Here is a 24,942-nt window from a genome sequence, read left to right as displayed (position 1 = left end):
AAAAGTCATTTTAATTTTTATTAAATATACTCTGTCACAAATCTTTAAAATATATAAACATTATATATAAACAAAGTGTCTTCATGGCGTCAAAATGTAACTCTAAATCAGGCCAGGCTATCAGTGAGAGGGGTGACTGCCGAGCGTGCAGGTCCGACTGTGTGCAGGGCTGGGGGGTCGGGGGCGGTGCTGCCGAGGCTCGCTTGGCTGGGGCTGGCAACCCTGGGGGACCCTGCCCGCTCCTGCCCAGCCTGCAGCTCAGAGGAGGGTGCTGCCTAACCACCTACTTGGTCTCACCCGCCTGGGGTGGACCTCCAGTCCCGGCTGTTCTTGCCTGGGGGCCCTCACGTTCCCATCCTGTCTCCCTGTGATGGACGCCCCTGCCTCTCCTGAGCACTGGGCAAGGCTGGGAGAGAAGGTGGGTCGGATGCTTACCCAACAAGACAGCCATCACAGGCTGCTTGGGCCCCCGGGAATGAGAGTCTGGGGACAAGACTGGGGCTGGTTGGTGGAAACATGCAGGAAAGACAGAAAGAGGGGTCTTCACACCCATGGGACTAAGGCAAGAAAAACAGATACAGGACAGAATGAAGGGAGGAAATGAAAATCACAACTGGAAATGCATGTGTGGCAACAAAGATACCCTCTCAGATCCTTTCACACATCATGGCTACTGAGCCCACTGTGAAGACTGACCCTCTGGTGGTCCCGGTCCTGGAACCAGATTGGACTTGTCAGGGTTTACTGTGTCTAGACCCAGGGCCAGCCAAATTGCAAAACAAAACCAAAAAAAATCAAACTCCAAATGTCATTAGGAAACAGGTGTTTCCAAGTCCCTGTGATTCCCGGTGGGCCCTGGGGGGCCTCCTCTGTGAGGCCAGATCTCTGGGCTACCCTGACTCTTCCAAGCCTCCTGCACCCAGGCCAGATGCTGTCTCGGGCTCTCACTTTGGGAGAATCAAGGCGGCCAGCTGCCTCCATGTACTCCATTCACGGGAGATCAGACAACCTCACAGGCCTTAAATTGCCCCACGTCCCAGCCAAATAACTGCTCAGGTGGGGAGCCAGGGATGTGCCAGATGCCATGGGTCCCCCCCATGAGCCCCCATGCCTATGGGCGGAGGGTCAGGGCCTGAGGCCCAGCCTCCATTAGTGCAGCCAGTGGGGCGGGGATGAGAGCTTCCTGGCAGCCCAGGCAGATGCTTCAGGCTGGGGCTCAAACCCAAACACATGGCAATTCCTCAAACCCTGTTGCCCGGAGGAGGCGTGACCCTCCTGAGAACATTACAAACTGGGGCGTGAGGGGGCGCAACAGAGGGGAAGACCCAATCCCAGGGGCCTGGGATAGAGTCTGGGATCGGGGTAACACTCTTAGAAGGCTGTGCCCAGCTGTAGACTCTGGGGACAGACAAGGAGTCGTGTTACCAGGGAAGTGGTGAAGGCAGGAAAGGCGGGGGCAGGCAGGGCGGGGCGAGAGGCTGCATTTGTAGCCACAGCTGAGCAGGAGGCTGGTCTCATGGGGACAGGGCAGGAGGCCAGGCCTCAGCCCCACACTCTCTGGGGCTCCCCCTGCCAGAGGACAGACTCTGAACGGACATAGACTCGGAACAACAGGGGCAGGCGGGGTCTGGCTCTGAGCCCAGGGGGGACCAGGTCACTAGAACCAGGGGCCTGTCCAAGGACACAGAGCACACCAGGAAGCAGTGCTGGCCCCTCGTCACTCAGGGCGTTCATGGTAACACCTCCCGGGGCGGCCCCGGCCCTGCTGAGTCGGGAAGAGGAGAGCACGGGAGCTCCGCCCCGTCCCAACAATGCACTTCGAGGGCCACTGGCTTTCCCCTCAGACCTGTGCGCACTGAGCCCAGGCCCCCCAGCTTGTTCCACAAGGCGCATCCACGCACCTCCTGGGTGGAACCCAGCGCACCCTTGCTCGCTGGGCTCAGAAACAGAAGGGGTCAGCGGTCCACCGCGAACTGAAGCTTGAGAGCAGCCGACCCCACTGGCCCCTAGCTCTGCAGGTGCCGCAGCAGGATCTGCATGAGGTCAAAGGTGGTGAAGCTGATGCCCACAGCGATGGGACCCTTGAGCCAGTTCATGCTCAGGCCTTTGTAGAGGCCGCGCACCACGCCCTCCTCCCGCACGATGGTGTGCATGGTGCGCGCGATGGACGTGCGCTGGTGGCCCGTGACGCCGGCCGTCTGCATGCGCCGCCGCACCACGTCCAGCGGGTAGGAGGCCGACTGCCCGATGAGGCCCGCGCAGGCCCCGAAGATCATGCGCTCAAAGGGGTAGGGCTGCGGGCGGCCGCTGTACTCTGCAGGGGGAGGCGGGGGAGGGGCTGTGAGGGCGATGGTGGGGGGCGCACACCCAACGGCGCACGGGCACCCACCCGTGCACCCCGCGCCCCGCGCTCACATGCGCCGGCAGTGTCACAGCTGCATTTCAGGACCTGACCGGCTCTCCTGGGCCTTCCCACCCGGGCCATAGCTTCCCTACTTCCTCACCTACTGGTCCCTCGTTTTTAATCAAATTTGAGAGAGAAAAGATTTTTACAAGACAGAAAAGCACAAAGAATCATATAACCAAGTCCTAAGACCAAGAACGAGCTCACACCCAGTCACTCTTGTTTCTCGTCTAGTAAAGAAAGAAAACATCACTCAGTGGGAAGCAGCCGAATAGCACAGGGAGATCAGCTCGGTGCTGTGTGTCCACCTAGAGGGGTGGGATAGGGAGGGTGGGAGGGAGACGCAAGAGGGAGGGGATATGGGGATATATGTATGTATAACTGATTCACTTTGTTATACAGCAGAAACTAACACACCATTGTAAAGCAATTATACTCCAATAAAGATGTTAAAAAAAAAACTGGGGAAAAAAAAAAAAGAAAACATCACTCAGGTCTGGAACCCTCTCCACGGCCCAGCCTGTCCGACAGGTGCCCTCCCCTGGGTGCTGTGAGGGCGGGTGAGCTGGAGGGAGGAAGGGGCAGCAAGGGATCACAGGGGTTCTTTAAAAATGTGTTGCAAATTGGAAACTAGGAATTAAAAACAGGGAGACGCCCTATTCACTCAGCAGCACTAGGGGTGAGAAGGGGGAAGGGCGCCAGGGCAAGAGCCGTCACTGGAAGAGCAGAGGGTGGAGAGTAAAACCAAAAAAAATGGGGTCTCACACCCACACAAGGAGAGGAGCTCTTGATGTCAGCTGATCACAGAAAACCCACAAATGGCCTCACGGCGCCCCAGCGGGGGACCCCCCCTACATCCACTGCTAAAAGGATGGGTCAGAGCTGCACTACCCGGAAGTGCAGGAGGTGACTGCTCACTCGCTTCCCATAACCAGGAAACAGCACAAGGCTTGTTCCCCCTACACAAAAGCGCAGGTAGAGGGTTTCCAATGGAGGTGAGGGGTGGAGCCCCACCCCTAATAAGGAGGCTCAGGGGAGTGGGGCTGGGGGTTCTGGACAAGGGATCTCAGCTTTACCTGGACCGTTTTCCTTCTTTAACAAAAAACATCCTGGAGCAAATAAGGCAGTTTGTTAATGACTGATCGGACGGGCGGGGGTGAGGGTGGGGGGGGCAGGTATGGGTGGGGTTACAATGTTCTTTGTACTTTTCTAGTTTCTCAAAATTACCAAAACACACGAGGGCACTTCCCCTCCGTCTAGGTTTTACCCGTAGGCGTGTGTGCGCACCAGGGACCTCCAGCCCTCTGGGTGACACTCTGGACTTCACAAGGTTGCTCTCAAAATGAGGCATTAAAGGTCAGAAGTCCAGCTTCCCCAGGGCTGGCCTGATATGTGTCTTCTGATCCAGACCCTGGGCCCCCGGCCTGCCCCTCCCAGGGGAGTCTAAGTCCTCTAAGTCCTCTGCCTCCACCCGCCTCCAGCTCTGTGTGACCCGCGGAGGTGCTGCCCTGGCTCCACACTCCTGACCTCTGTGCAGGCTCTTGAGTGTCTCGTAGGTGAAGAAGCTCAGGCCGGCGTAGGGAATGACCCCCAGCACGGTGGGAATGAATCCGTGGTAGAGGGTCTTCAGCCCCTCTTCTCGGGAGATGCGGATGAAGACGTGAAAGATGTTGCTATACCTGCAGGACAGAGCGGGGTGCGGGGGGGGTGCGGGGGAGGCCTCAATTCACTAATTCTCGCCTCTTCCCACGTCAGCGGGGACAGGCCTGGATGCTGACCAACAGAACCTCACAGAAGTTCTGGCATTCGAGGGGGCCGTGCATGCCCACGGCCATAGCCACCTTCACCACTGGGATCACGCTGCCGTGCTCAGCGCTTGGCTGTGTCTGACTCCACATGAACACTTCGGGTTGGATGGAAGCAGAAACTGATCCCCAAGCTAAGAGACCCAATTACGGCCTTTCTGGAACAGCTGTGGAGCCGCACACCTGGCCCGCCCTGCGGTACCAGGGGAGGGGGAGGTAGCAGAGCCTCAGCCCAGCTCTGTCTGCAGCTGGATGTGGAGGCCCAGACCCAAACCCCAGGGGCCCAATGGAGGGAGCCCACCCGGGGACCCCACTAGACACAGAGCCCCCGCTGCTGGTGAAAACATCGCCGTGCGTGGTTGGACTCACATTTCCTTTGGGGTCACGGCCATCCGTGCCCTGACCAGGTCCAGGGGGTAGGTCAGCGAAGCGGCCGTCGTTCCAGCCAGTGCACCAGCGAGGAGGCGGGGCCAAGGGGGCAGGGCTCTGAAAGAGGGTCGCGGGGAAGGTCAGAGACCAACGCCCCGGGTGCCCACAGGTCTGGGGGGCAGGAGGGATGGAGGAACGGGCACCGGCTGCAAGGAAGCCAGCCAAGTTGAAGCGGGCGGCGCGGGGGAGAGTCTCTGGGTGGATGCCATTTTGAAGTTCCCTTGGCTGCCTTGCCTTTCCCCCTCCTCGTACGAATGAATGAGCAACGAGCACCTTCCCTACCCGCTCTGGGGCACAGGTAGGATCAGTGGCCGTCCTGGGACTTAGGTTCTGAGGGGAGACCGGATAAACAAGAGAAGTTCTGAAACGGTGAGCAGGTGGAAGACAGGAGAACAGGGTGATGTAATCGCGCTGAGAGGGGTTTTTTTTGGGGGGGGCGGGAGGGAGGGCTCACTCTCCGCGGAAGCCGTAGTAGCTGCCCAGTAGGCGCTTGTACTCCTCGTGCGCGCTGAACTGGATGGCAGCGTAGGGCACCACGCGCACCATGGTGGCCGAGTTTCCGCGCCACAGGCTGAGGAAGCCTTCGTTGAGGTAGGTGAAGTAGAGGACCCGGAAGGCCTCCTGGGGGGAGGGCAGGGGAAAGGGGCAATGTCAGTGCCCTCCACCTCCGCCTGAGCAGTGTCTTTGCTGGCAGAGCGCTAGACCTCCCCGCCCACCTTACGTGGCCCAGCCCTGCGCCTGGGGGGAGCCATCGTCCCCCTCCCCCGCATTCTCTGGGCTCTGCGCTAGGACCCCAGCACGCCCAGCCCCAGTCCTCCGGCCCTGGGAACTGGAAAGCGAGCCAGGGGGAACCAGGCTTGCAAAGCAGGCTCAGAGCCCCACAGAGGGTGTTTTGTTGGCGTCTGGTAGTCTAGCTTTTAAAAATACTCTTCTTTTCCTTTATTAGGAAGGTAACACCTGCTCCGTGTTTAAAAATAAATCAAATATGACAACTGTGAGTTTAGACTGTCAAGTCCCCTCACCGCTACCCCAAGGATAGGGGGGGTCTCCCGTCAATTCCCAGGGTGGGCTGTGTCCAGGCAGAGCTCAGGGTGCAGACGGGAGGCCTTGGTCACCCGGGGGCCCTGGAGCTGGCCTGGGGCGGGGGTGGGGGAGAACCAATGGGAAAAAGCACCTTGAAAAACGTTTCCCCAACCTCTACCACCCTCCTCCTCTGCCACTGCCAGCCCAGCAGGGCGGAGGTGAAGGTCCTAGAGCCGGGGCTCCTGACCTAGTGGCTCACCTTGGCAGAAAATCTTTTTGAGGACACTGGAAAAAAACAAAACAAAACACAACAGAGAGCGTGAGATATGAAGGATGGGACCCTCCCGCCAGTCTGCATGACCCGCTCCGCAAGGGTCTGGTCTGAGCATGGGGAGTGAGAGCCTCCCCTGGGAATGCCTACCCCCCCCGCCCCGACCCCTACAAGGGCTGAGGTGGGGGCCTCCGCAGCAGAGTCAGCCTCCTCCCAGGAGCCTCCTTACCGCCCCCGGCCCACGTCCAGGCCTCTCTGCACACCGGCTTCTCCCCAGGAAGGGGAGCCCAGCTGCCACCTGACCCCCAGGACAGTGAGGATCTCTGTAGGGGCCTGTGGGAGGACGCACCCCTCCGGGGTTGCCACCCAGCAGTCCCCACCCCTGCTGGACCCCAGTTCTGCCAGACCCCTTTGGGGGAGGCATCCCAGCCACCAGCCATGCGGGGGTCAGCCAAGGGGCTCTGGCTCCTGCAGGACAAGGCCACGGGGGTGTCTGACATCTGCAGCCTGCCCTCTCTTCTCCACGGCCTGGCCCAGGAAACCCTAGTGCCCACTCTCCCGCTCTCCTGGGCGGCCTGGCTCACCCCCCCATCCCCCGTTTCCCAAGCATCGGCTGTGTTCCCAGGATAGCCTTGAGCTCCCGTCTGCGTGGACGTATGCACACTACCTGCCTTCGGAGTTACACCCGAGCTCCCTGTAGGGCGCTACGCTGAGCATCTGTTCCAGGAACAACACAGCTGCGTGTGTGTGTGTGTGTGTGTGTGTGTGTGTGTGTGTCTGTGGTGGTGGGGAAGGGACGTGTGCTCAGCTGCAGGCCCGTCCTTTCCCACGTCAGCTCACTCCTCCACCCCCTCCTCCTCAGGGAGGAGGTTGATATCAAGGCTCCTGTTATATGGATGAGGAAACTGAGGCCCAGCAGTCCTCTCCTCCCAAACAGCTGAGGGGTGGGGGTCCCAGATTGTGACCGTCCTCCTTCCCAGCACCCCTCAGGCACTGGCCACCATCTGCAGGACAGAAAGACCTCATCTTCAGGGGACCCTGTGCCTGCTCAACCCTAAGAAGGGAGGGAGATGGATTCTTGAACTGTGTCCTCCCCAGAGATATATCCATGTCCTCACCCCCCGCGCCTGTGAACACGACCTTAGCTGGAAACAGTCTTTGCAGATATAATTAAACTGAGGTCATACTAGAGGAGGGTGGGCCCTAATCCAGTGACATGGGTCCTTATAAGAGGAGAGGACCCAGACACAGAGGGGAAGGCAGAGACTGGGGGGAAGCGGCCACAAGCCAAGGATGCCTGGAGCCACCAGAAGCTGGAAGAGGCAAGGAAAGGTCCACCCTCAGGGCCCCAGCAGGAACCAATCCTAGAGACACCTTGAATTGGGACTTTTGGCCTCCAGAAAGTGGGAGAATAAATTCCTGTTGTTCTAAGCTGCCTGGTTTGTCATACTTTGTGACATCAGTCCTAAACACTAACAGACTTTCTAAGTGGAATCTACAGAGGCGTTTTAAAAACCACTTTGCAGAGCAGCCTGGGGGGCCGTGGAGGAGGAGGAGGATTGCTTGGCAGCTTCTCTATCACATGGGATAGATGGACAGGCAGCGTTTACCTTGGAAGATTATTTTGGTTCGGTCCAGGGGAGCTACCGCCGTTTTGGCAAGAGCGCCAGCCAGGGCCCCTGACAGGAGGGAGTTAAGAACTTGCCTGTGATCACTCTGCAAGAAAACACATGAACACGCGGTCTGTCACCAGAGAGGGAGAGGAGGCGTCTGTTCTGCTCGGGAGTTTCCTGAGCGTCTTCCTTCTCCCCCTGGTCCAGGGCTGACAGACACACAGTGGTCAGAGTGACACAGCCCTGCTAGGCCCTGAGCATGCTGGGCACAGGCTAAGCCATGGTGGGTCCAGCAGCCACAAAGCCTGGTGGGACACAGTGAAAACCTCCTGGGCCACAGGGACCAACCACGAGAGGTCATGCCCTGGCTGGGCTGTCCCGTGAGGTTCCAAGTTCTCGGAGATGGCCTACGACGGGACAAACTCCAAACATAAGCGTCACCCCTGACCTGTCCTACTTTCAAGCCTTGGTTCCACCCACCACCTGTGTGTGAGGGATTCTCCCGTTGCAGTGTTTCAGGGTGAAGGTTCCTGGTGGTCTGGGGAGTGGGTGGGGCATATGAGGCAAGCAGACCCTGACTGTTCAGTGTGTCTCCTTTCCACAACTTTCTATCAGGACTTCAGGGGCTGGCTGGCATCTGTGGCTCTTCATCCAGCCAAGGCAAGGGCGATGGTGACAGATGTGGCTGACCAGCACTGTGCACCCCTGTGGCCAGCCTCAGAGCCAGTGCTTTCCCAAGTCTTCCTGCGGCTCCCCAAGCCCCGGCTCCCACAGCCCTCCTTCCCTAGAGGCCCAGGGAGCCCTGAGTTGTCACACAGGAAGCCGCCTGCTCATCGGGTTGGAGCCTCCATCCCCGCTGCTGACTCAGCCACTGAACTTTCTGGAAGTGCTCTTCTGGACATACCCCACATGTCCTCACTCTGCAGCGTGCAAGGCTGGTGCGGAGCAGGTGGCTCAGTGACCCCAGGAATCTGTGAAGTCCGCTCGGACCAGGTGCCCTCAGGGGCCTGGAGACACATGGAGCGGGGTAGGGGCATGTACAGGCCTTCACCACTCCCCTCACGGGGCTGCCAGTCCACGGGGGGAGCCAGACATGAACTAACTCTTCAGACAAATGTGTGAAGAATCACCAACCTGGGAGGGGCTATGAGGAGGGGGCTCGGGGCTCCAGGAGAATGCGGGGTGAGGGGTAAGGGACCAAGGTTGAAGGATGAGGTACACCTAACTGCAGGGCTTGTGTGTGTGTGTGTGTGTGTGTGCGCGCGTGTGTGACACTCTTAGAGGGGGAGGAACGCAACACTCAGAGGCCCCAGTGAGAAGGAGTGGGGGGCCCTGGGGGACCACAAGGAGGGCAGGGTGGCTGACACAGGGAAAGGGACGGGCACAGGGAAGACAGAAGAGACGAAAGGTGGGTGGGGCTGGACCCCACAGAGTGTGGAGGCCTGACAAGGAGGCTGGTCTTTGCCTAAAGAGAAATGGAGAAGTGTGGAAGGTGAACAGGCTATTTTAAGTGGAACCAGAGAAGAGGCAGCTCCTGTGAAACCCAGGATGGAGATGGCAGAGGATGGGACCAGGGGAGGCTGTGAGAGAGGCCGGATGAAGGGGCATTTGGGGGTACAACTGGTAGCCTGGGTCCGAGTGGGCATGGTGGAGTCCAGGGCTACGCCCCAAGTTTGCTCAGCTCAGCAGCTGGCTCAGGGGGAAGGGCTGGGTCTGTCCACACTCCTGGCCTGAGTCTGGGCCCGGCACTCCCTTCACCAGCCCAGCTGACCTCTCCCTAAAAGAACAGAGTCCCGCAGCAGTGTTTTCCCCTCTCACTTTCTGAGGCCGAGCTTCACCATGGGGTTCCATCTTCTTGCTTCACAGAGGCCTGTCACTGGGGACCCCCGCCCTTTCTGGGTCACACAGCAAGGTTCTCGTCCTTTGGTCCCATTGGCTTTAAGGGTTGTGGACATCTGATGCCAGAAGGCTCAGTGGTGTTCCTGGCACCAGCTCCAAGGCCCTGTGCCTCAGTTTCCTCTCTGTGAATCAGTGTGGTGACAGCTGACCTCAAGCCACCGTGAGCACAGGGAATGCCCTATGGGGAGTCCACGTGCTCTGTGGGCACCAGAAGTGGAGCCGATGTGTCCATCTCCTTCACTGGGTTACTTCCTGTGCAACCTGTGGCGCTTACAATCACAAAGCCAGCTCTGCACATGGGGAACACACATCCTTAAACCTTAGCTCTCAATACGGTGCTCCAGGAACATGCTGTGAGTCCATTTCACATGCTTAGTGGAGGAGGCTGCTGCTGCCTTCGGCAGACGCTCCCAGACTTTTTTTTTTTTTTTTTTAAAGAGGCATCGGGGCAGCACATAGCTTATTTATTTATTTATTTATTTATTTATTTATGGCTGCGTTGGGTCTTCACTGCTGTGCGCAGGCTTTCTCTAGTTGATGACAGTGGGGGCTACTTTTCATTGTGGTGCGTGTGCTTCTCACTGTGGTGGCTTCTCTTGTTGCGGAGCACGGGCCCTAGAGCACGCAGGCTTCAGTAGTTGTGGAGCACGGGCTTAGTTGCTCTGCAGCACGTGGGATCTTCCTGGACCAGGGCTCAAACCCATGTCCCCTGCATTGGCAGGCAGATTCTTAACCACTGCGCCACCGGGGAAGTCTCCACTGACCCTTTTTTTTTTTTTTTAATTTTATTTTTTTGGTTGTGTTGGGTCTTCGTTGTTGCACATGGGTTTTCTCTCGTTGCAGCGAGCGGGGGCTACTCTTCATTGCAGTGCATGGGCTTCTCACTGCGGTGGCTTCTCTTGTTGCAGAGCACGGGCTCTAGGTATGTGGGCTCAGTAGTTGTGGCACACAGGCTTAGTTGATCTGCGGCATGTGAGATCTTCCTGGCCCAGGGCTCAAACCCGTGTCCCCTGCTCCAGCAGGCGGATTCTTAACCACTGCACCACCAGGGAAGCGCCCCCCAACTGACTCTTAAATGACCACAGCTGGCTTATTCTTTAAAGAGCTTGGTTGGCATAGGCATCACTGAATGGTCAAAGTCTCCATACCCATCACATGGAGAGATCCTGCAAATGAAAAAGGAGGCAGGCAGCCCGATGGTGAGGAAACAGGTGATCCACAGATGGGATCCACACCAGCGGTGAACATCACGAGAAGATGCCTGGCTCCTTAACCAAAGAAATGGGACTTTGCAGAGTGAGCTCCCTGCACTGGGCTGGCCAAGCAGGCCAAGACTGACGTGGGTTGTGGCAGCCAGTGCAGAGGAAAACCGGCGCTGTGTGTGCCCCAGTGCACGCCAGGCACGGGGGCCTTTGCTGGGCATGTCCGCTTGGCGGGACCCATTGGGCCAGTGGAGGGAAAGCCATGTCTCCCTCACGCTCTGCCGCAAAGTTCACTAAACTGTGAGGGATGGGTGCCTGCTCTGGGGCTTGCACCCCCCTGCCCCCAGCATGGTGACGGTAGCCCCAAGAATCAGTCCTCCTGCCTGCCTGGCGTTCCACAGGGAGACTTAGAATTTGGGGAAAGGTCAGGAGGGCCAGAGGATGCTGCTGCTTCGGGCTTTGAGTCCATGGACTTTGAGAACTGCCTGAGCCAGCCTGGCAGTGAAGGTGGGTTAGTCCATGTTCTAGGTTCAGCTGAGAGAACTTCTACTAGCTTCTATGGTGAACAAGCACAGGGCCGATCCAATTTCTTTTCTTTTTTCTTTTTCTTAAATATTTATTTATTTGGTCACGCCGGGTCTTAGTTGCAGCGGGTAGGCTCCTGCAGGTGCAGCTCACGGGCTCCTTAGTTGCAGCACATGGGCTCCTGAGTTGTGGCATGTGAACTCTTAGTTGCAGCATGCATGTGGGACCTAGTTCCCTGAATAGGGATCAAACCTGGGTCCCCTTAATTGGGAGCGCACGGAATCTTCACCACCATGCCACCAGGGAAGTCCTTGATCCAATTTCTTTATGAGGGAATAAGGCTTTTGTCTTCAGTTGAAGGGCGTAATCGGAGATGAATTTCAGAGCTGAGGGTAAACTCCTCCCTGGAGTGAGGAGTTCCCCTGCAGCCCACCCCACCTTGGGCTAATTCTTCTGCGTTGGCAAATCTGAGTGAGAAAAGGGGCTCAAGGACACCTTCAACATCCCAGCCAAATTTGGGCGAGGTTTTGGCTTCTTGCCAAGCGGTAGAGCAGCTGGATCCACAGCACAAGTGGGGCTTAAAAATGGAACAGGAGGCGGCCTGCATCACCCCCTCACCCCCCGGCCTCACCCTCGGCGTGTTAGGGGGTGATTTGTAATGGGGTGCGAGTACAGAAGAGGGACTGGGTGAGAATGCCTAATGGGGGGGCCAGGGTACTTGCCTTTGAAGACACATGAGCGGGCAGGACGGGCTCGGCATCCTCACGCAAACGCACCACCCCTTCCTTCACACCATTACCCATTCCAGGCCTGCTCAGGACAGCGGGAGTCTCAGTCCTGGGGAGCAAGAAGGAACGAGGTGAGAATCTGGCCTCTTCCACCAGCCTGGGGCCTCTGATTCATCCTCAAGCGGCCCGATGCCAGCACTGCCCCAGTGGCACGCTTCTCCTAACCTGCCTTCTGTCTCTCTGCAGGATAAAGACACCCGAAACTGCATCTGGATGCCACAGTCCCCTGACCTGACTGCTTAATCATTTACAAAAGCTCTTCTCATCAGCTCTTCTATTTCATCCTCACAAATGGACCTCTGAGTCCTCTGTTTTTTTACCCTAGTACCAACCGCCCAGATTGGCTCAGAGAGGTTAAGCTGACAGCAAGGTCACACAGCAGGAGGCAGGGGCGTGGCAGGGTGTAGGGTGTGGAGGCTGGAGGGCTCCACCTGCCCTGGAGCCCAATGCCCTCTGGGCTTATGCCAGCTTGGACCTGAGACTCCGTCCACAGAAATACTTTTAGCAAATTAATCTTTGTCCTACTGTTTGGCTGCCTGCCCTTTGCGGACAAGTTATAGTAAAGTGTCCTAATACTTGAGGATTCCTCCCTGGAAACCTGTAAGCAGGTAAGTTAGGGGGTCCCCGGAGAAAGAGAACCAGGAATGGCTCTCTTGACATAAGAGAAGCTATTTTGGCCTAAGCCATTTTGTGAGCTAAGCCTGGCAGCAATGCTTGCCCTTGAACAGGTCTCGGTAATTAATGATCTAAAGCAAACAAAGGAATGCAGGAACACAGAAAAGGCAGTCAGACAGTAGTGCAGTGATAAAGCAGAGTCCTAGTTCCTCCTCAAGGGATAGACATAATAATAAATATATCTTTGAGTTCTTTGGGAACTAAGGCCCCCACCCAGGTGGAGGGTGGAATGATGCTGACCCTCTTGACTTCAATCAACTAAAGCTTGGACTCTGTGGACCTTTGCCCCAATTCTATGCTGAAGTCTCCTCTGTTCAAGCCCCTTCATGAATATGCATGCACCCTGAGCTTAAAACTTCCCCAATTTTGCTGTTTGGGGAGACACTGCTTTGGGAAAGGTCCCCGGTGTTCCCCTTACTTGCTGCAAGTAATAATAAACCCTTCCTTCTCCCCTCCCCATCTTTGGCTTGGTTGTGTCTATTGGCTTGACACCCACCAAGAGATGAACCCAGTTTTCAGGTAACACAGGCTCGTGTCCAAATTTCCTCTTATGAAAGAATGTTTTTTCCTCTTGTAAGGACACCAGTCCTGTTGGATCGGGGTCCACCCTAACAACCTCAAGTAATACATCCTTCCTTCTCCCCATCTTCGACTTAGCTGTGTCTATTTGCTTGACACCCACCAAGACGTGAACCCAGTTTTCAGATAACAAACCTACCTTTAACCTCCTAGTACAGGCGCACTCAAAGCTCAGCCAACCACAGGGAGGGGACCAGGAGGAAAAAAGGATGAAGGACTGGTGTCGTGGAGATGCCACTGGGCACCGGTATGCTTGGAGGTATCCCTTGCTTTAAAATCACCCAATGAATCAATATGCTTTCCTGTAAAATGATGCAAATGAGGCAGATGCCCCCAAGCCAGCTCTGGAAGCCCCTCCTGCCCTCCAGGTCCTCCCAGGCACCCGCTGGTATGGAACATCCTAGGAAGCACAAGCAGGATTCTGTTCCAAGTGGCCTCTGCCGCTGTTTCCTACCTAAAATGGTCCCTGGCTCGGGAATGAATAGCTGCTTCTAAGACGGGGCCAGAAACTCAACGATGAGCCTGGACCACCCTGAGGTGTCAGGCAGGAACCAAAGTCAATGGGACTGTGAAAATAGGACACAAAGGCAAATCAAAGAGCTCCTAGTGGCCAAAGCAGGAACACTGTGAGCAACAAAATCAATAAAGCAGTGTTGGGTTTTTGTTTTTTTTTTTGGCTGCACCAAGGCATGAGGGATCTCAGTTCCCCAACCAGGGATCAAACCCGTGCCCCCTGCAGTGGAAGCACGGAGTCTTAACCACTAGACCACCAGGGAAGTCCCAGAAGTGTTGGATTGTAACCAAAGTGTAAGATAAATAGCCAAGAGTCCACATGGATATAAATAAATGATTGAATAAATAAATAAATGAGGGAGAAGAGACAAATCTCCCAGGCAGAAGAATCCCAAATAAGTTACGCAGAGGCTCAGTGCTGGAGGAAGGGAAGCGTAAGCACGACCCCTTAGGTGTGGGCCATGTGGCAACTTCCTTCCAAAGGGCACAGCACAGAAAGGGGGGAAGGGAGTAACGTTACAGTGAGGACACCTGACAGACACCACCTCAGCCACGTGATCAAGGTAACACCACAGTGATAAGTCACACTGACAGCACGTGCCCTGGACACGTGTGTGTGTGTGTGTGTGTGTGTGTGTGTGTGTGTGTGTGTGTGAGAGAGAGAGAGAGAGAGAGAGAGATAGATGAGAAAGGCACTTCCCCTCTGAGGTCCTCCTCTCCAAAGCCCAGTCCAACCATGAGAAAAACACCAGACAAATCCCAACCAAGGGCCAAGGGCCACAGAACACCTGACCAGTTCTCATTAAAACCATCAAGGTCGTCGAAACTAAGAAAGTCTGAGAAACTATCTTAGCCCAGAGAAGCCTAAAGAGATGTGATGACTAAAGGTAACGTGAGGATCCTGGGACAGAAAAAGCACATTAGGGAAACACTAAGGAAATGTGAATGAACGATGGACTTCAGTTAATAATAATGTATCGGGCTTCCCTGGTGGTGCAGTGGTTGAGAGTCCGCCTGCCGATGCAGGGGACGCGGGTTCGTGCCCCGGTCTGGGAAGATCCCACATGCCGCGGAGCGGCTGGGCCCGTGAGCCGTGGCTGCTGAGCCTGCGCGTCTGGAGCCTGTGCTCCGCAACGGCAGAGGCCACAACAGTGAGAGGCCCGCATACGGCAAAAAAAAAAAAATAATAATAATAATGTATCAGGATTTGTACATCAGTTGTGACAAATGTACCATACCAAAGGAAGATGTTATTAATACGGGAAAATGGGTGTGTGCGGTGGAGGGGAACTCTGTATTACTTTTGCAATTTTTCTATAAACCTAAAACTGCTCACAGACAAACAAACAAACAAAGAGAAACTAGGCCTTAGGGATCTTTTCCAGCTGGTGGCTGGGGTGTCAGTCTGTGGAGGACACTGTGACTCTGTCACCCTCCATGCGTCCGGCTGCTGCTCAGTGGCACCCCCAACACTATGGACCCTGGGGGACTGTCCTCACACCTGGGCACCCAGATGCAGATGGTGCAGCCTTTCTTTGTTTCTTCTGGCTGTGCTTCGCAGCATGTGGGATCTCAGTTCCCCGACTAGGGATCGAACCCGTGCCCCTGTGCCCCCTGCAGTGGAAGTGCGGAGTCCTAACCACTAGACCGCCGGGGAATTCCCGGTGCGGCCTTTCTTAGGGCTGGGTCAGGTGTGGTGAATGTGGATGTGTTCTGCAAAACTGCCCTCCTGAGAAAGGATCCAGCCCTTTAGTCCCGGCCTCATACAGTCTAGAGTCTGAGCACTCGCCTCCCTCCCTCCCTCTGACTCCTGCTCTAAGCTCCCCAGGAGGAAACAGAGTTTCCCCAGGCAGGTGGTGCAGGCTCAGGCCCAGGCTGCTCGTGTTGCCCTCTGAACCATTCTGCCACCCCTGGCCCGGGCCCAGGGCCTGCCCTGGGAGCTCTGCAGACGGCTCAGACAGGGCCTCGGTGTGGTGGACGCAAACAGAAACAAAGGCACCACACAAACCAGTGCATACCTACAAGAGCGTGTCACTGCAGGTGACAGAGCACCAAGGCTGTCACGGGAAGGCACCTGCAGGGGGCTGAATGGTGGCCCCACCACCACCCCAAGACATGTCTCCCTGGAATCTGTGAATGTGGCATTATTTGAAAAAAGCCTTCACAGATGTAATTAAGGTAAAGATCTAGAGATTCTTACCCTGGATGAGGGTAGGTCCTAACAACAATGACAAGTGATCTGATAAGAGACAGAAAAACAGACACAGGCAGGGAGGTCGTGTTTAGACAGTGGCAGAAATTGGAATGATACACACAAGCCACAAGCCAAGAAACACACAGAGCATAAAAGCTGGAAGAGACAAGGAAGAATCTTCCCCTAGAGCCTTAGGAGTGGCTCTACAGGAGGATTAATTTGGGATTTCTGACCTCCACAACTGTGAGAGAATAAACTTCTGTTGTCTCAAGACAGTTTGTGGTGATTTGTTACAGCGGCCAAAGGAAACTAAGATCCTTTTTGGAGGAGAAGCTGGGGTGCCTCAGGCCCCCCAACCCCAAGCAGAAGGGGCAGCCAGAGTCTGCAAGCTGCTTCCCAGGGCCCGGTGCCTCCAGGAAGCTCCCCAGGATTGCAGGGCGGAGAGAAGGAGATTCCTGTCCTGGGGCAATGGTGGGGTTGGGGGTGGGGGAGGTCTCAAGTTTTTGCCTCTTAGGCCAAAGGTTATTTTCCTAGGAAGTAAAGAGCTCTTTGCCCTTTCACAACAAAAACAAAAAAAACTCAAGACAAAGGCAAAGAAACAGCTGGGTCACTGGGAAGGAAAAAAAATAACTTAAAAACATGACAGGTACCAGACTGCACTCATAATGAGAAAAGTGGGTTTAACCTTTGGTGGGGGGCTGTTGGCATGTGTGGGGACAGTAATGCAACTGGTAGATGAGACTGAGGCAGGTTGCAGGGAGCATCTCTCTGCAGGTGATTTGGCAGACGCTTTGGAATGTGTGCTGTGCCCCCAGACAGGTGAGCATGAAGCCTCGTGGGCCGGTAAGGCCACAGCCAGGTGCTGGTCCCAGTGAAGGTATGAAGGTCTGGATGGGAAGCTATGGTGGAGCGAGGAGAGGGGGACAGGGAGAATGTGTGACCTAAGCCCTCACAGGAGGACGCCACCCAGCCTGTCACTAATGAGTGAACCTACCTGAACCCAGGTGGGAGGCTGTCCCGATGCAAAGACTGGAAGCAGACCAGGTGTTTATAGAGTGCTGTCAACAGTGATGGAGGGCTTCCCTGGTGGCTCAGTGGTTAAGAATCTGCCTGCCAATGCAGGGGACACGGGTTTGAGCCCTGGTCCGGGAAGATCCCACATGCCTCAGAGCAACTAAGCCCGTGCGCCACAACTACTGAGCCTGCACTCTAGAGCCCATGAGTCACAACTACTGAGCCCATGAGCCACAACTACTGAGCCTGCGAGCCGCAACTACTGAAGCCCGTGTGCCTAGAGCCCATGCTCCGCAACAAAGAGAAGCCACCGCAATGAGAAGCCCGCGCACCGCAACGAAGAGGAGCCCCTGCTCACTGCAACTAGAGAAAGCCCGTGCGCAGCAATGAAGACCCAATGCAGCCAAAAATAAAAATAAATAAATAAATAAATTTATTAAAAAAAAAAAACAACAGTGATGGGGACTCTCCATACAGGGGAGGAGACAAGGGCACGGAGGGAGACTGACTGTGGATGCACATACTTTCCAGCAGTTGGCATTTTGCCTCCCCCCACTCACCTCTTCAAGTACAACAGAGGACACAACCCACGTACGGCTGACCCAACCCCCGCTGTGCCCTTCCCAGGTCAGAGCCCCTCCCCCTGCACTCAGGCACCCCCGCCATGCCCCCTACTGGCTTCCTTCCCCCAAACTGCCACAAGGTTCTGAATTTATCCCCCAACCTGCCCCAAGAGGCCTCCCTCACTGAACTGGGGTTCCCACTGCCCACACAGCATCCATACTCAGGACAGTTGCCAGGCTCCCTCTGCCACCAGTGTGGGGTCACTGTGCCTGGGACTTCTCTGTGCCCAGCCCCCCAGGTCGGGCCCCCTTATCTGTGCCCAAGAACATGGGCTCTTTCGGGTGTTGTCTGGAGTCCATCATTGGTCAGATGGTGACAACAGCCCACGTGGCTGAGGGTGAGGCCCAGAGTATATGGCGGGTGGCCTCAGCTGGCGCTTGAAACTCTGAGGCCGGAGCCCCCTCCCTCCCGACTTCCTCCAGGCCCTGTGGCCCCTGCTGCCTCCCTCTCTCCAGGGCAAGAGGCCTGGGCTCTGCACCAAGGCAGGCATCTGGGCCAGATGGTTTCTTCACATTCTTTTGTTTCTATTGTACCTCGTCCCTTCTGTTGTTGCCAGTAATACCAATTTTTTTAAAATTATTTTTATTTATTTATTATTATTATTTTTTGGCTGCATTGGGTCTTCGTTGCGGCGTGGGTTTTCTCTAGTTGAGGCGAGCGGGGGCTGCTTTTTGCTGCGGTGCGCAGGCTTCTCATTGCAGTGACTTCTCTTGTTGCAAAGCATGGGCTCTAGGCATGTGGGCTTCAGTAGTTGTGGCACGAGGGCTCAGTAGTCGTGGCTCGCGGGCTCTAGCGCACAGGCTCAGTAGTTGTGGTGCACGGGCTTAGTTGCTCCGCGGCATGTGGGATCTTCCTGGACCGGGGCTCGAGCCTGTGTCCCCTGCATTGGCAGGAGGATTCTTAACCACTGCGCCACCGGGGAAGTCCCTCTTGTTCTGTTTTTGTTTTTTTACTCCGCTCTGCAGGGCATGCGATGCAGGATCTTAGTTCCCCAACCAGGGATCGAACCCGTGCCCCCTGCAGTGGAAGCATGGAGTGTTAACCACTGGACCACAAGGGAAGTCCCTGGCACATTTCATCTTGTAAGTTTCAAAACCAATGACAAGGTAGGTCTCCCATTCTGGTCCTCATCTCACAGTCGGGGAGGCATAGGCGGTCAGAGGTTCTAAGCTTGGGTCTACTATCATGGCTTGCCCACAGCAGCCTGGCCTCGATGTGAGGCCCTCTCCTACATTTCTCACCAGCACCACGGACCAGGTCCTTCAACCCAATCCCCTCTCAGGACCCTCTCGTGTTCCCCAGCCCCTCGGCCTTCTCTTGGGTCCCACAAAATCCAGGCTTGTTAGTTGCCTCTGCTCATAATGTTTCGTCACCTAGCTAACTCCTTGCTGGCTTTCAGGTCTCTGGAAGCCTTCCCGGCCCCCTGAATTAGCATCCCCAGCCTCTGCTCAGGACCAATCAATTACAGTGCCCCAATCACTTGGGGAAGGTCTGAGCCCCATCCATGTTCCGTACCCTTCTGAGCCAGTGTTTCTGCCTCCTCCACACCTGTCCCTGACCCTGGCACAGATATTTACAGATTGTAGAAAAATTGTATTGTAAGGCTTCAAGTTTGTTCCATTCCTGGAGGCTGTGCTGGTGCTGGCATTCCAGGATGCTGTAGAAAACGTTCGTGTCTTACAATGGCTGGAAGCACGGTGCTATGGGTGGGTTGTTTGAAGGAGGACAGGGATCTGGATTCAGGACAATCTAGGTCCTAGCTTCCCCATGTTCTCCCTATGTATCTTCGGGCAAAGGTCCCCTGAAGCCTCGGTCACCTTTCTGTAAAACTGGGATGATCTAGGACCAAGCTCACAGCCTGGTAAGCATGTGCCAAAGGATGGCAGAAAGCAAAATGAAGACATAATGTTCACTTCTCTGGGTGCTTGCTAGCTCTGAGCAGATGCCCCCATCTTCCAGCAGGAAGGCAGGTGAGTGAGAGAGCCCACAGGGGCTGCGCATATGGACCATCTGGAGGGGCTGGGAAGTGTGCCCCGACCCTGCTGGCCTTGTCTTGTCTGAAATAGCAGAGGCTGCTGGACAAGCACCTTCCTCAATAATGCCCTGACAAGAATTCTGGCTTCACAGCTGTAGGGGTTACATGAGGTCTTCCGAAGTTCATGTCCACCCAGGACCTCAGGAAGTGACTTTATTTGGAATAGGGTCTTTCAGGTATTATTAGTTTAGGATATCAAGATGAGATCACCTTGGGGACTTCCCTAGTGGTCCAGTGGCTAAGACTCCATGCTCCCAATGCAGGGGGCCCGTGTTCGATCCCTGGTCAGGGAATTAGATCTCACATGCCGCAACTAAAAGACCCTGCATGCCACAGCTAAAAGATCCTGCATGCTGCAACAAAGATCCCATGTGCTGCAACTAAGACTCTGTGCAGCCAAAACAAACAAATTAATTAATTAAAAAGATGAGATCAGGGCTTCCTGGTGGTGCAGTGGTTGAGAGTCCGCCTGCCGATGCAGGGGACAAGGGTTCATGCCCCAGTCCGGGAAGATCCCACGTGCCGCGGAGCGGCTAGGCCCATGAGCCATGGCCACTGAGCCTGCGCGTCTGGAGCCTGTGTTCCACAACGGGAGAGGCCACAGCAGTGAGAGGCCCACGTACCACAAAAAAAAAAAAAAAAAAAAAAGATGAGATCATCTTGGATTTGGTGGACCCTATATCCAATGATGGGTGTCCTTATAAGAGGTCTCACACACACATACACACACAGGGAAGAAGGCCATGTGAAGATGGAGGTGGAGATTAGGGTGATGTGGCCAACAAGCCAAGGAACTCAAGGACTGCCTCTGGCAGCTGCCAGAGACGGGGAAAGATTCTCCTTCAGGAGCCCCAGTAGGAACCAACCCTGCTGTCTTAGTCAGTTCTGGCTGCTGTGACAAAACACCACAGGCTGGGTGGCTTATAAACAATAGAAATATATTTCTCACAGTTCCAGAGGCTGGGAAGTCTAAGGTCAAGGTGCCAGCAGCTTTGGTGTCTGTTCAGAATGCTCTTCCTGATTCACAGATGGTGGCGTCTCTGTCCTCACATAGCACAAGGAGCAAGGGAGTTCTCTTGGGCCTCCTTTGTAAAGCCATTAATCCCATTCATGTGGGCTCCACCCTCATGACTGAATCATCTCCCAAAACCCCACCTCCTAATACCTTCACACTGGGGATTAAGTTTCAACATATGAATTTTAGGGGAGACACAAGCATTCAGTCTATAGCACCGGCCAACACCTTGATTTTGGACTTCTGAACTCCACAACAGGGACAGAATAAACTTCTGTTGTTTTAAGCCACCCAGCTTGGGGTTATTATGGAAGCCTCAGGAAACTAATACAGCAAGAGTCTGAGTCCAAGCCCCCCAAGTGTGTACTGTCCCTTGGTTAGTGACCTGCCCATGACCCTGAGGTCACTGCAACTCTCTCTGGACCTCACAGGTTGCCCAGCTGGCAGAATTTCAACAGAAAACCTGGCTTCTCCTGATCTTTGTTGAGACCCTGGAACCCAAGCACTCAGCTGCAGCAAAAGGTATTCAGTGAAGAAAACAAATGTTGACAAACATATTTTAAAAATAGCACAGGGGGCCTCCCTGGTGGCGCAGTGGTTGAGAGTCCGCCTGCCGATGCAGGGGATACGGGTTCGTGCCCCGGTCTGGGAGGATCCCATATGCCGCGGAGCGGCTGGGCCCGTGAGCCATGGCCGCTGGGCCTGCGCATCCGGAGCCTGTGCTCTGCAACGGGAGAGGCCACAACAGTGAGAGGCCCGCATACCGCAAAAAGAAAAAAAAAAAAAAAAATAGCACAGGGACCAGGGAGGGGCCACTGGGGGAACATTCTACTTCTTAAACTGGGTGGTGGTTTTGTTATTCTTTCTACCGTCTTTCTCTTCATGCACACATTACATACTTTTATTATTAAGAAGTATTTCACACTTCAAATAAAAAATACAATGCATTTTTAAAAGAGCTGGCTTGCAAAACCCAAACAAGCTAATAGCTCTGATCATCTCAATATTCCCCTAATGTCTAATTGCCAAAATAGAAGAGAAGAACCAAAAAACAGGATGACACATGGGAAAAGACCTGCCCTCAGTCTGATGACGCCCTCCACCTGGCACCAATAGTGGGAAATCACCGACAACTTAAGAAAATCTCAAGACAACTTCTTAAATAGATTTAACATCAGACTTGTCTCAATCTCATCTGACACCTTCATTCTTTATCCCGGTGCTTAAAAAAAAAAAAAAAAAAAGAGCAACAGCCAAAATCTCAGACCTCCCCCCCATCCTGGGACTCCAAGTGACGCCTGCATCTCCTTCTCTAGAAGGACCGCCTCCCCTCCACCCCAACCCCCAAGTTTTCCTTCAGAGCTTTGCAGAGGAGGGACTCAAATATTTCTTGGACTGAGCTTTAGACTCTGGAAGAGAAACAGAAATCTAATGTTTAATCACCACCCCCATGGGCCAGAACACCTCAGAGACAAGATAAGAAGACTGGAGAGACCAGAACACTTGATAATAACCATCCTGGCTGCTGGGGGAGGAAACAGGCATTCCAACTTCACAGCTGAGAGAATACTGATGACAGCACAGCCTCCACAGAGGAACATTAACCATTTAAATGGACATGCCCTTTGGCCTGGCCACTCCTAGGAAGTTGCTGCAGTTGGAGGTTAAACTCCATGAAGACAGAAAGGTTTCCACGCGTCTGTGCACTGCTGGAGCCCCACACACGTTTACTACATATTTGCTCATGCAAAATTCTATCTATCCATTGCAGTTCGGTTTGTAAAAGCAAAATACCAGCAACAACTTAAACAGCCATCAGTAAGGGACTTGTTTTAAAATCACTCACCCTTTTGATAAAATTTGATACAAATTTACCAGTGGTTTAAAAGGGGTGGTGAGGGGGAATATGCACATCTTCCCCACAGCCACAGACTATCTCTGGAAGGGAACATTATCATACAGGAGAAACTATTAACAATGAGGGCCTCCAGAGGGGGATGGGGAAGTAGAATGGGGAGGTCTGCCTGTTTTTTTTACTGTTATGCCCTTTTGTACTGTTTGATTTTATTTATTTTTTTACCATGTACATCAATGACCTTGTCAAGGTTTATTCATATATTCACACATGTGTGTGTATATATATATAATATATGCATGTACATACGTATATATAAAATGTGTGCATGTGTATATATGTACATATATATATGCATATACATACACACACATTTTAAATGACTCCTTTTGAATTTGGACAGAAAACTCCAATGGCTTCAGTTTCCACTGAAGCTGAAGGTGACAAGACCCTCCAGAACATTCCAGCACCATCTTTGCAGGGAGAGACAGGATTGGGATAAGAAGTACTATGCAAGCATTACAGGAAACGGCATGTTATTGCTTTTTTAATAGTAAAGCCACCAGCCTCTTTCCACAATGCACACTTGCAAATCACCCTCCAGGGAACTTGAAAAGTTCCAGAAAAATCTTTATCCCCAGCACCATGCCAAGCTCCAGTTTTGCAGTTTGTGTCTAGGCGGCTGAAACATTAGCTCTCTCACTCTGAAGAGTGTTGCCTTACTCTCTCGGTTTATCAGCTTTAAGGCCCCAGGAGCTCTCCCGGGTCAGTGAGGGGCCTCAGTCTGTAAGAGCTGGGCCAGAGGGCGGAAGCCCAGCAAACCCCACCACCACCCCAGGTGACCCTACCAGCTGGGCCGGCGGCACCCTAGGTGTTGAAGTCCAGCGGCAACAGGGCCCCCGTCTCCATTAGCCCCAGGGCTCTGAGACACGTGTTCAGAAAGCGACCGGGGCCGCCCTTTCCAGCTCAGCCTTTCCGGACCCAGTCAAAGACAGGACTCCTGAGGAACAGCTGCAGGGAGGGTGGGGGTCCCCTCCCCTGCCAACCCCTCAGAGATAAACACAACAGATGGGCAAAAGTGGGGGAGGTCCGCACAGAAGGGTCAGCAGCAATGCTCAGGAAGGGGTGGGCAATGTCACCCCAATTCAAATCGCTTTAGGTTTGTTGCTGGTAAAATGGAGATAATTCCGGTTTTGTCTGGCCCATGGGATTATTCTAAGCCCAGAAATCACTTTATAGACCGTCATAAGGGAAAAGATAACATCTGGGTGCGCTTTTCCTTGCGGGGGGGTTGGAGGTTGCAGTGATCCTGAGATAGCAAGGCTTGGGTGAATATTGGAAAACCTGGATTATGGAGGGGGCACAAACACAGGTCCATGTGGAAGAAAGTACGGGTGGGTGCACAGACTGGGGGTGTTCGAGTCAGAGGGGGCTGCCAGGGGTACTGGGCAGGCAAGTGCATGTGTGGAGGGAGTACCTGAGGGCACTGACCCAGATTAGTAAAGGTGGGGGGCAGTGAGAGGGGCCCAGACTTGGCTGTGAGAAAAGCCAGCGAGGGGATAGGAACAAGCACAGATGTGAGTGGGGGACGGTGAGTTTGGGGTCACAGGCTTAGGTGTTGGGTGTGGAGGTGCAGGCCCAGGTGTGGTGGCGCGGGGACCGGGTGTGTGTGTCTGGGCGTGAGGACGCCCTGTGGTGTGGGGCTGTCATAGAGGGAAAGTCTCAAGCGACGTGTCGGTGGGTGTTCATGAGCGGGGGCACGGTGTCAGGTGTGTGAGGGGGAATATAAGTGCGGGCACAGAGTCAGGTGCGTGTAGGGGTGCAGAGTCAACTGCGCGGGGCGCCTGGGGGCGCGGCCCCAGGGGTGTGGGGGATGTCAGCGAGGTGGACAGTCTCAGGTGTATGAGGGGAGATGTCAACGAGAAGGGATGTGGTGTCAGGTATGTGTGGGCTGACGGAGAGAGGCTCCGATCCGGCTGTGGGAGCCCCAAGAGGGCACCAGAATAGCGGTGTTGGGGGCGGGGGGGGGTAGGCTTTAACCTCTCCCAATCCCCGCGATGCTGCTGTCACGCCCCGCCTCGTCCGCCCCCGCCCCGGGCCCATGACAGCAATGGGCCTCGCCCTAGGTCGGCCCGAGGGGCGCGGGCCCCCTCGACCCCTGCGCCGCCCCGCGCCCCGCGTGCCCCCTCACCGACTGGGACGTGTCGCTGCCGCCGCTGCCGCCGCCACCTCCAGCCGCCACAGCCCCGCCTCGCGCACCCTCCGCGCGCGCCGCGGGAGGGGTCCACGCCGTACTCCGATTGGCTGCGTGCTGGCCAACCATCTCTGGAGACAGCTGAGATTGGTAGACATGAAGCGGACGGGCAGCTCCTGGAGCCAATCATTGAGGAGTAGAGGCGGGGCTATCCGGAGACACAGTGTGTCCCCAGGGTGGTCCTGCTGGGCGCGAGGTACTGGGAGGCTAGGGCCTGGAGGCGGG

At 55.0% G+C, this 24,942-nt stretch overlaps 1 protein-coding gene across 1 annotated transcript; it reads right to left on the bottom strand.

Annotated features, from left to right (window-relative positions):
- SLC25A42 (solute carrier family 25 member 42) lies at positions 1 to 24,734 on the bottom strand. Its single transcript, XM_081230704.1, has 8 exons — positions 24,655 to 24,734; positions 11,894 to 12,008; positions 7,543 to 7,648; positions 5,921 to 5,946; positions 5,093 to 5,259; positions 4,579 to 4,695; positions 3,932 to 4,083; positions 1 to 2,314 (listed from the first exon to the last, which is right to left on the bottom strand). Exons 2-8 carry the CDS (start codon positions 11,972 to 11,974, stop codon positions 2,007 to 2,009), a joined length of 957 nt encoding a protein of 318 aa, XP_081086830.1. The 5' UTR covers positions 11,975 to 12,008; positions 24,655 to 24,734; the 3' UTR covers positions 1 to 2,006.
- Positions 24,735 to 24,942: the final 208 nt, after the last annotated feature.

This window comes from Mesoplodon bidens (assembly GCF_964165515.1).
Source record: "Mesoplodon bidens genome assembly, chromosome: 4".
Lineage (NCBI taxonomy): Eukaryota > Metazoa > Chordata > Mammalia > Artiodactyla > Ziphiidae > Mesoplodon > Mesoplodon bidens.
Note: the sequence above shows the minus strand (reverse complement) of the source record. Positions and strands in the feature narration are given on the sequence as shown.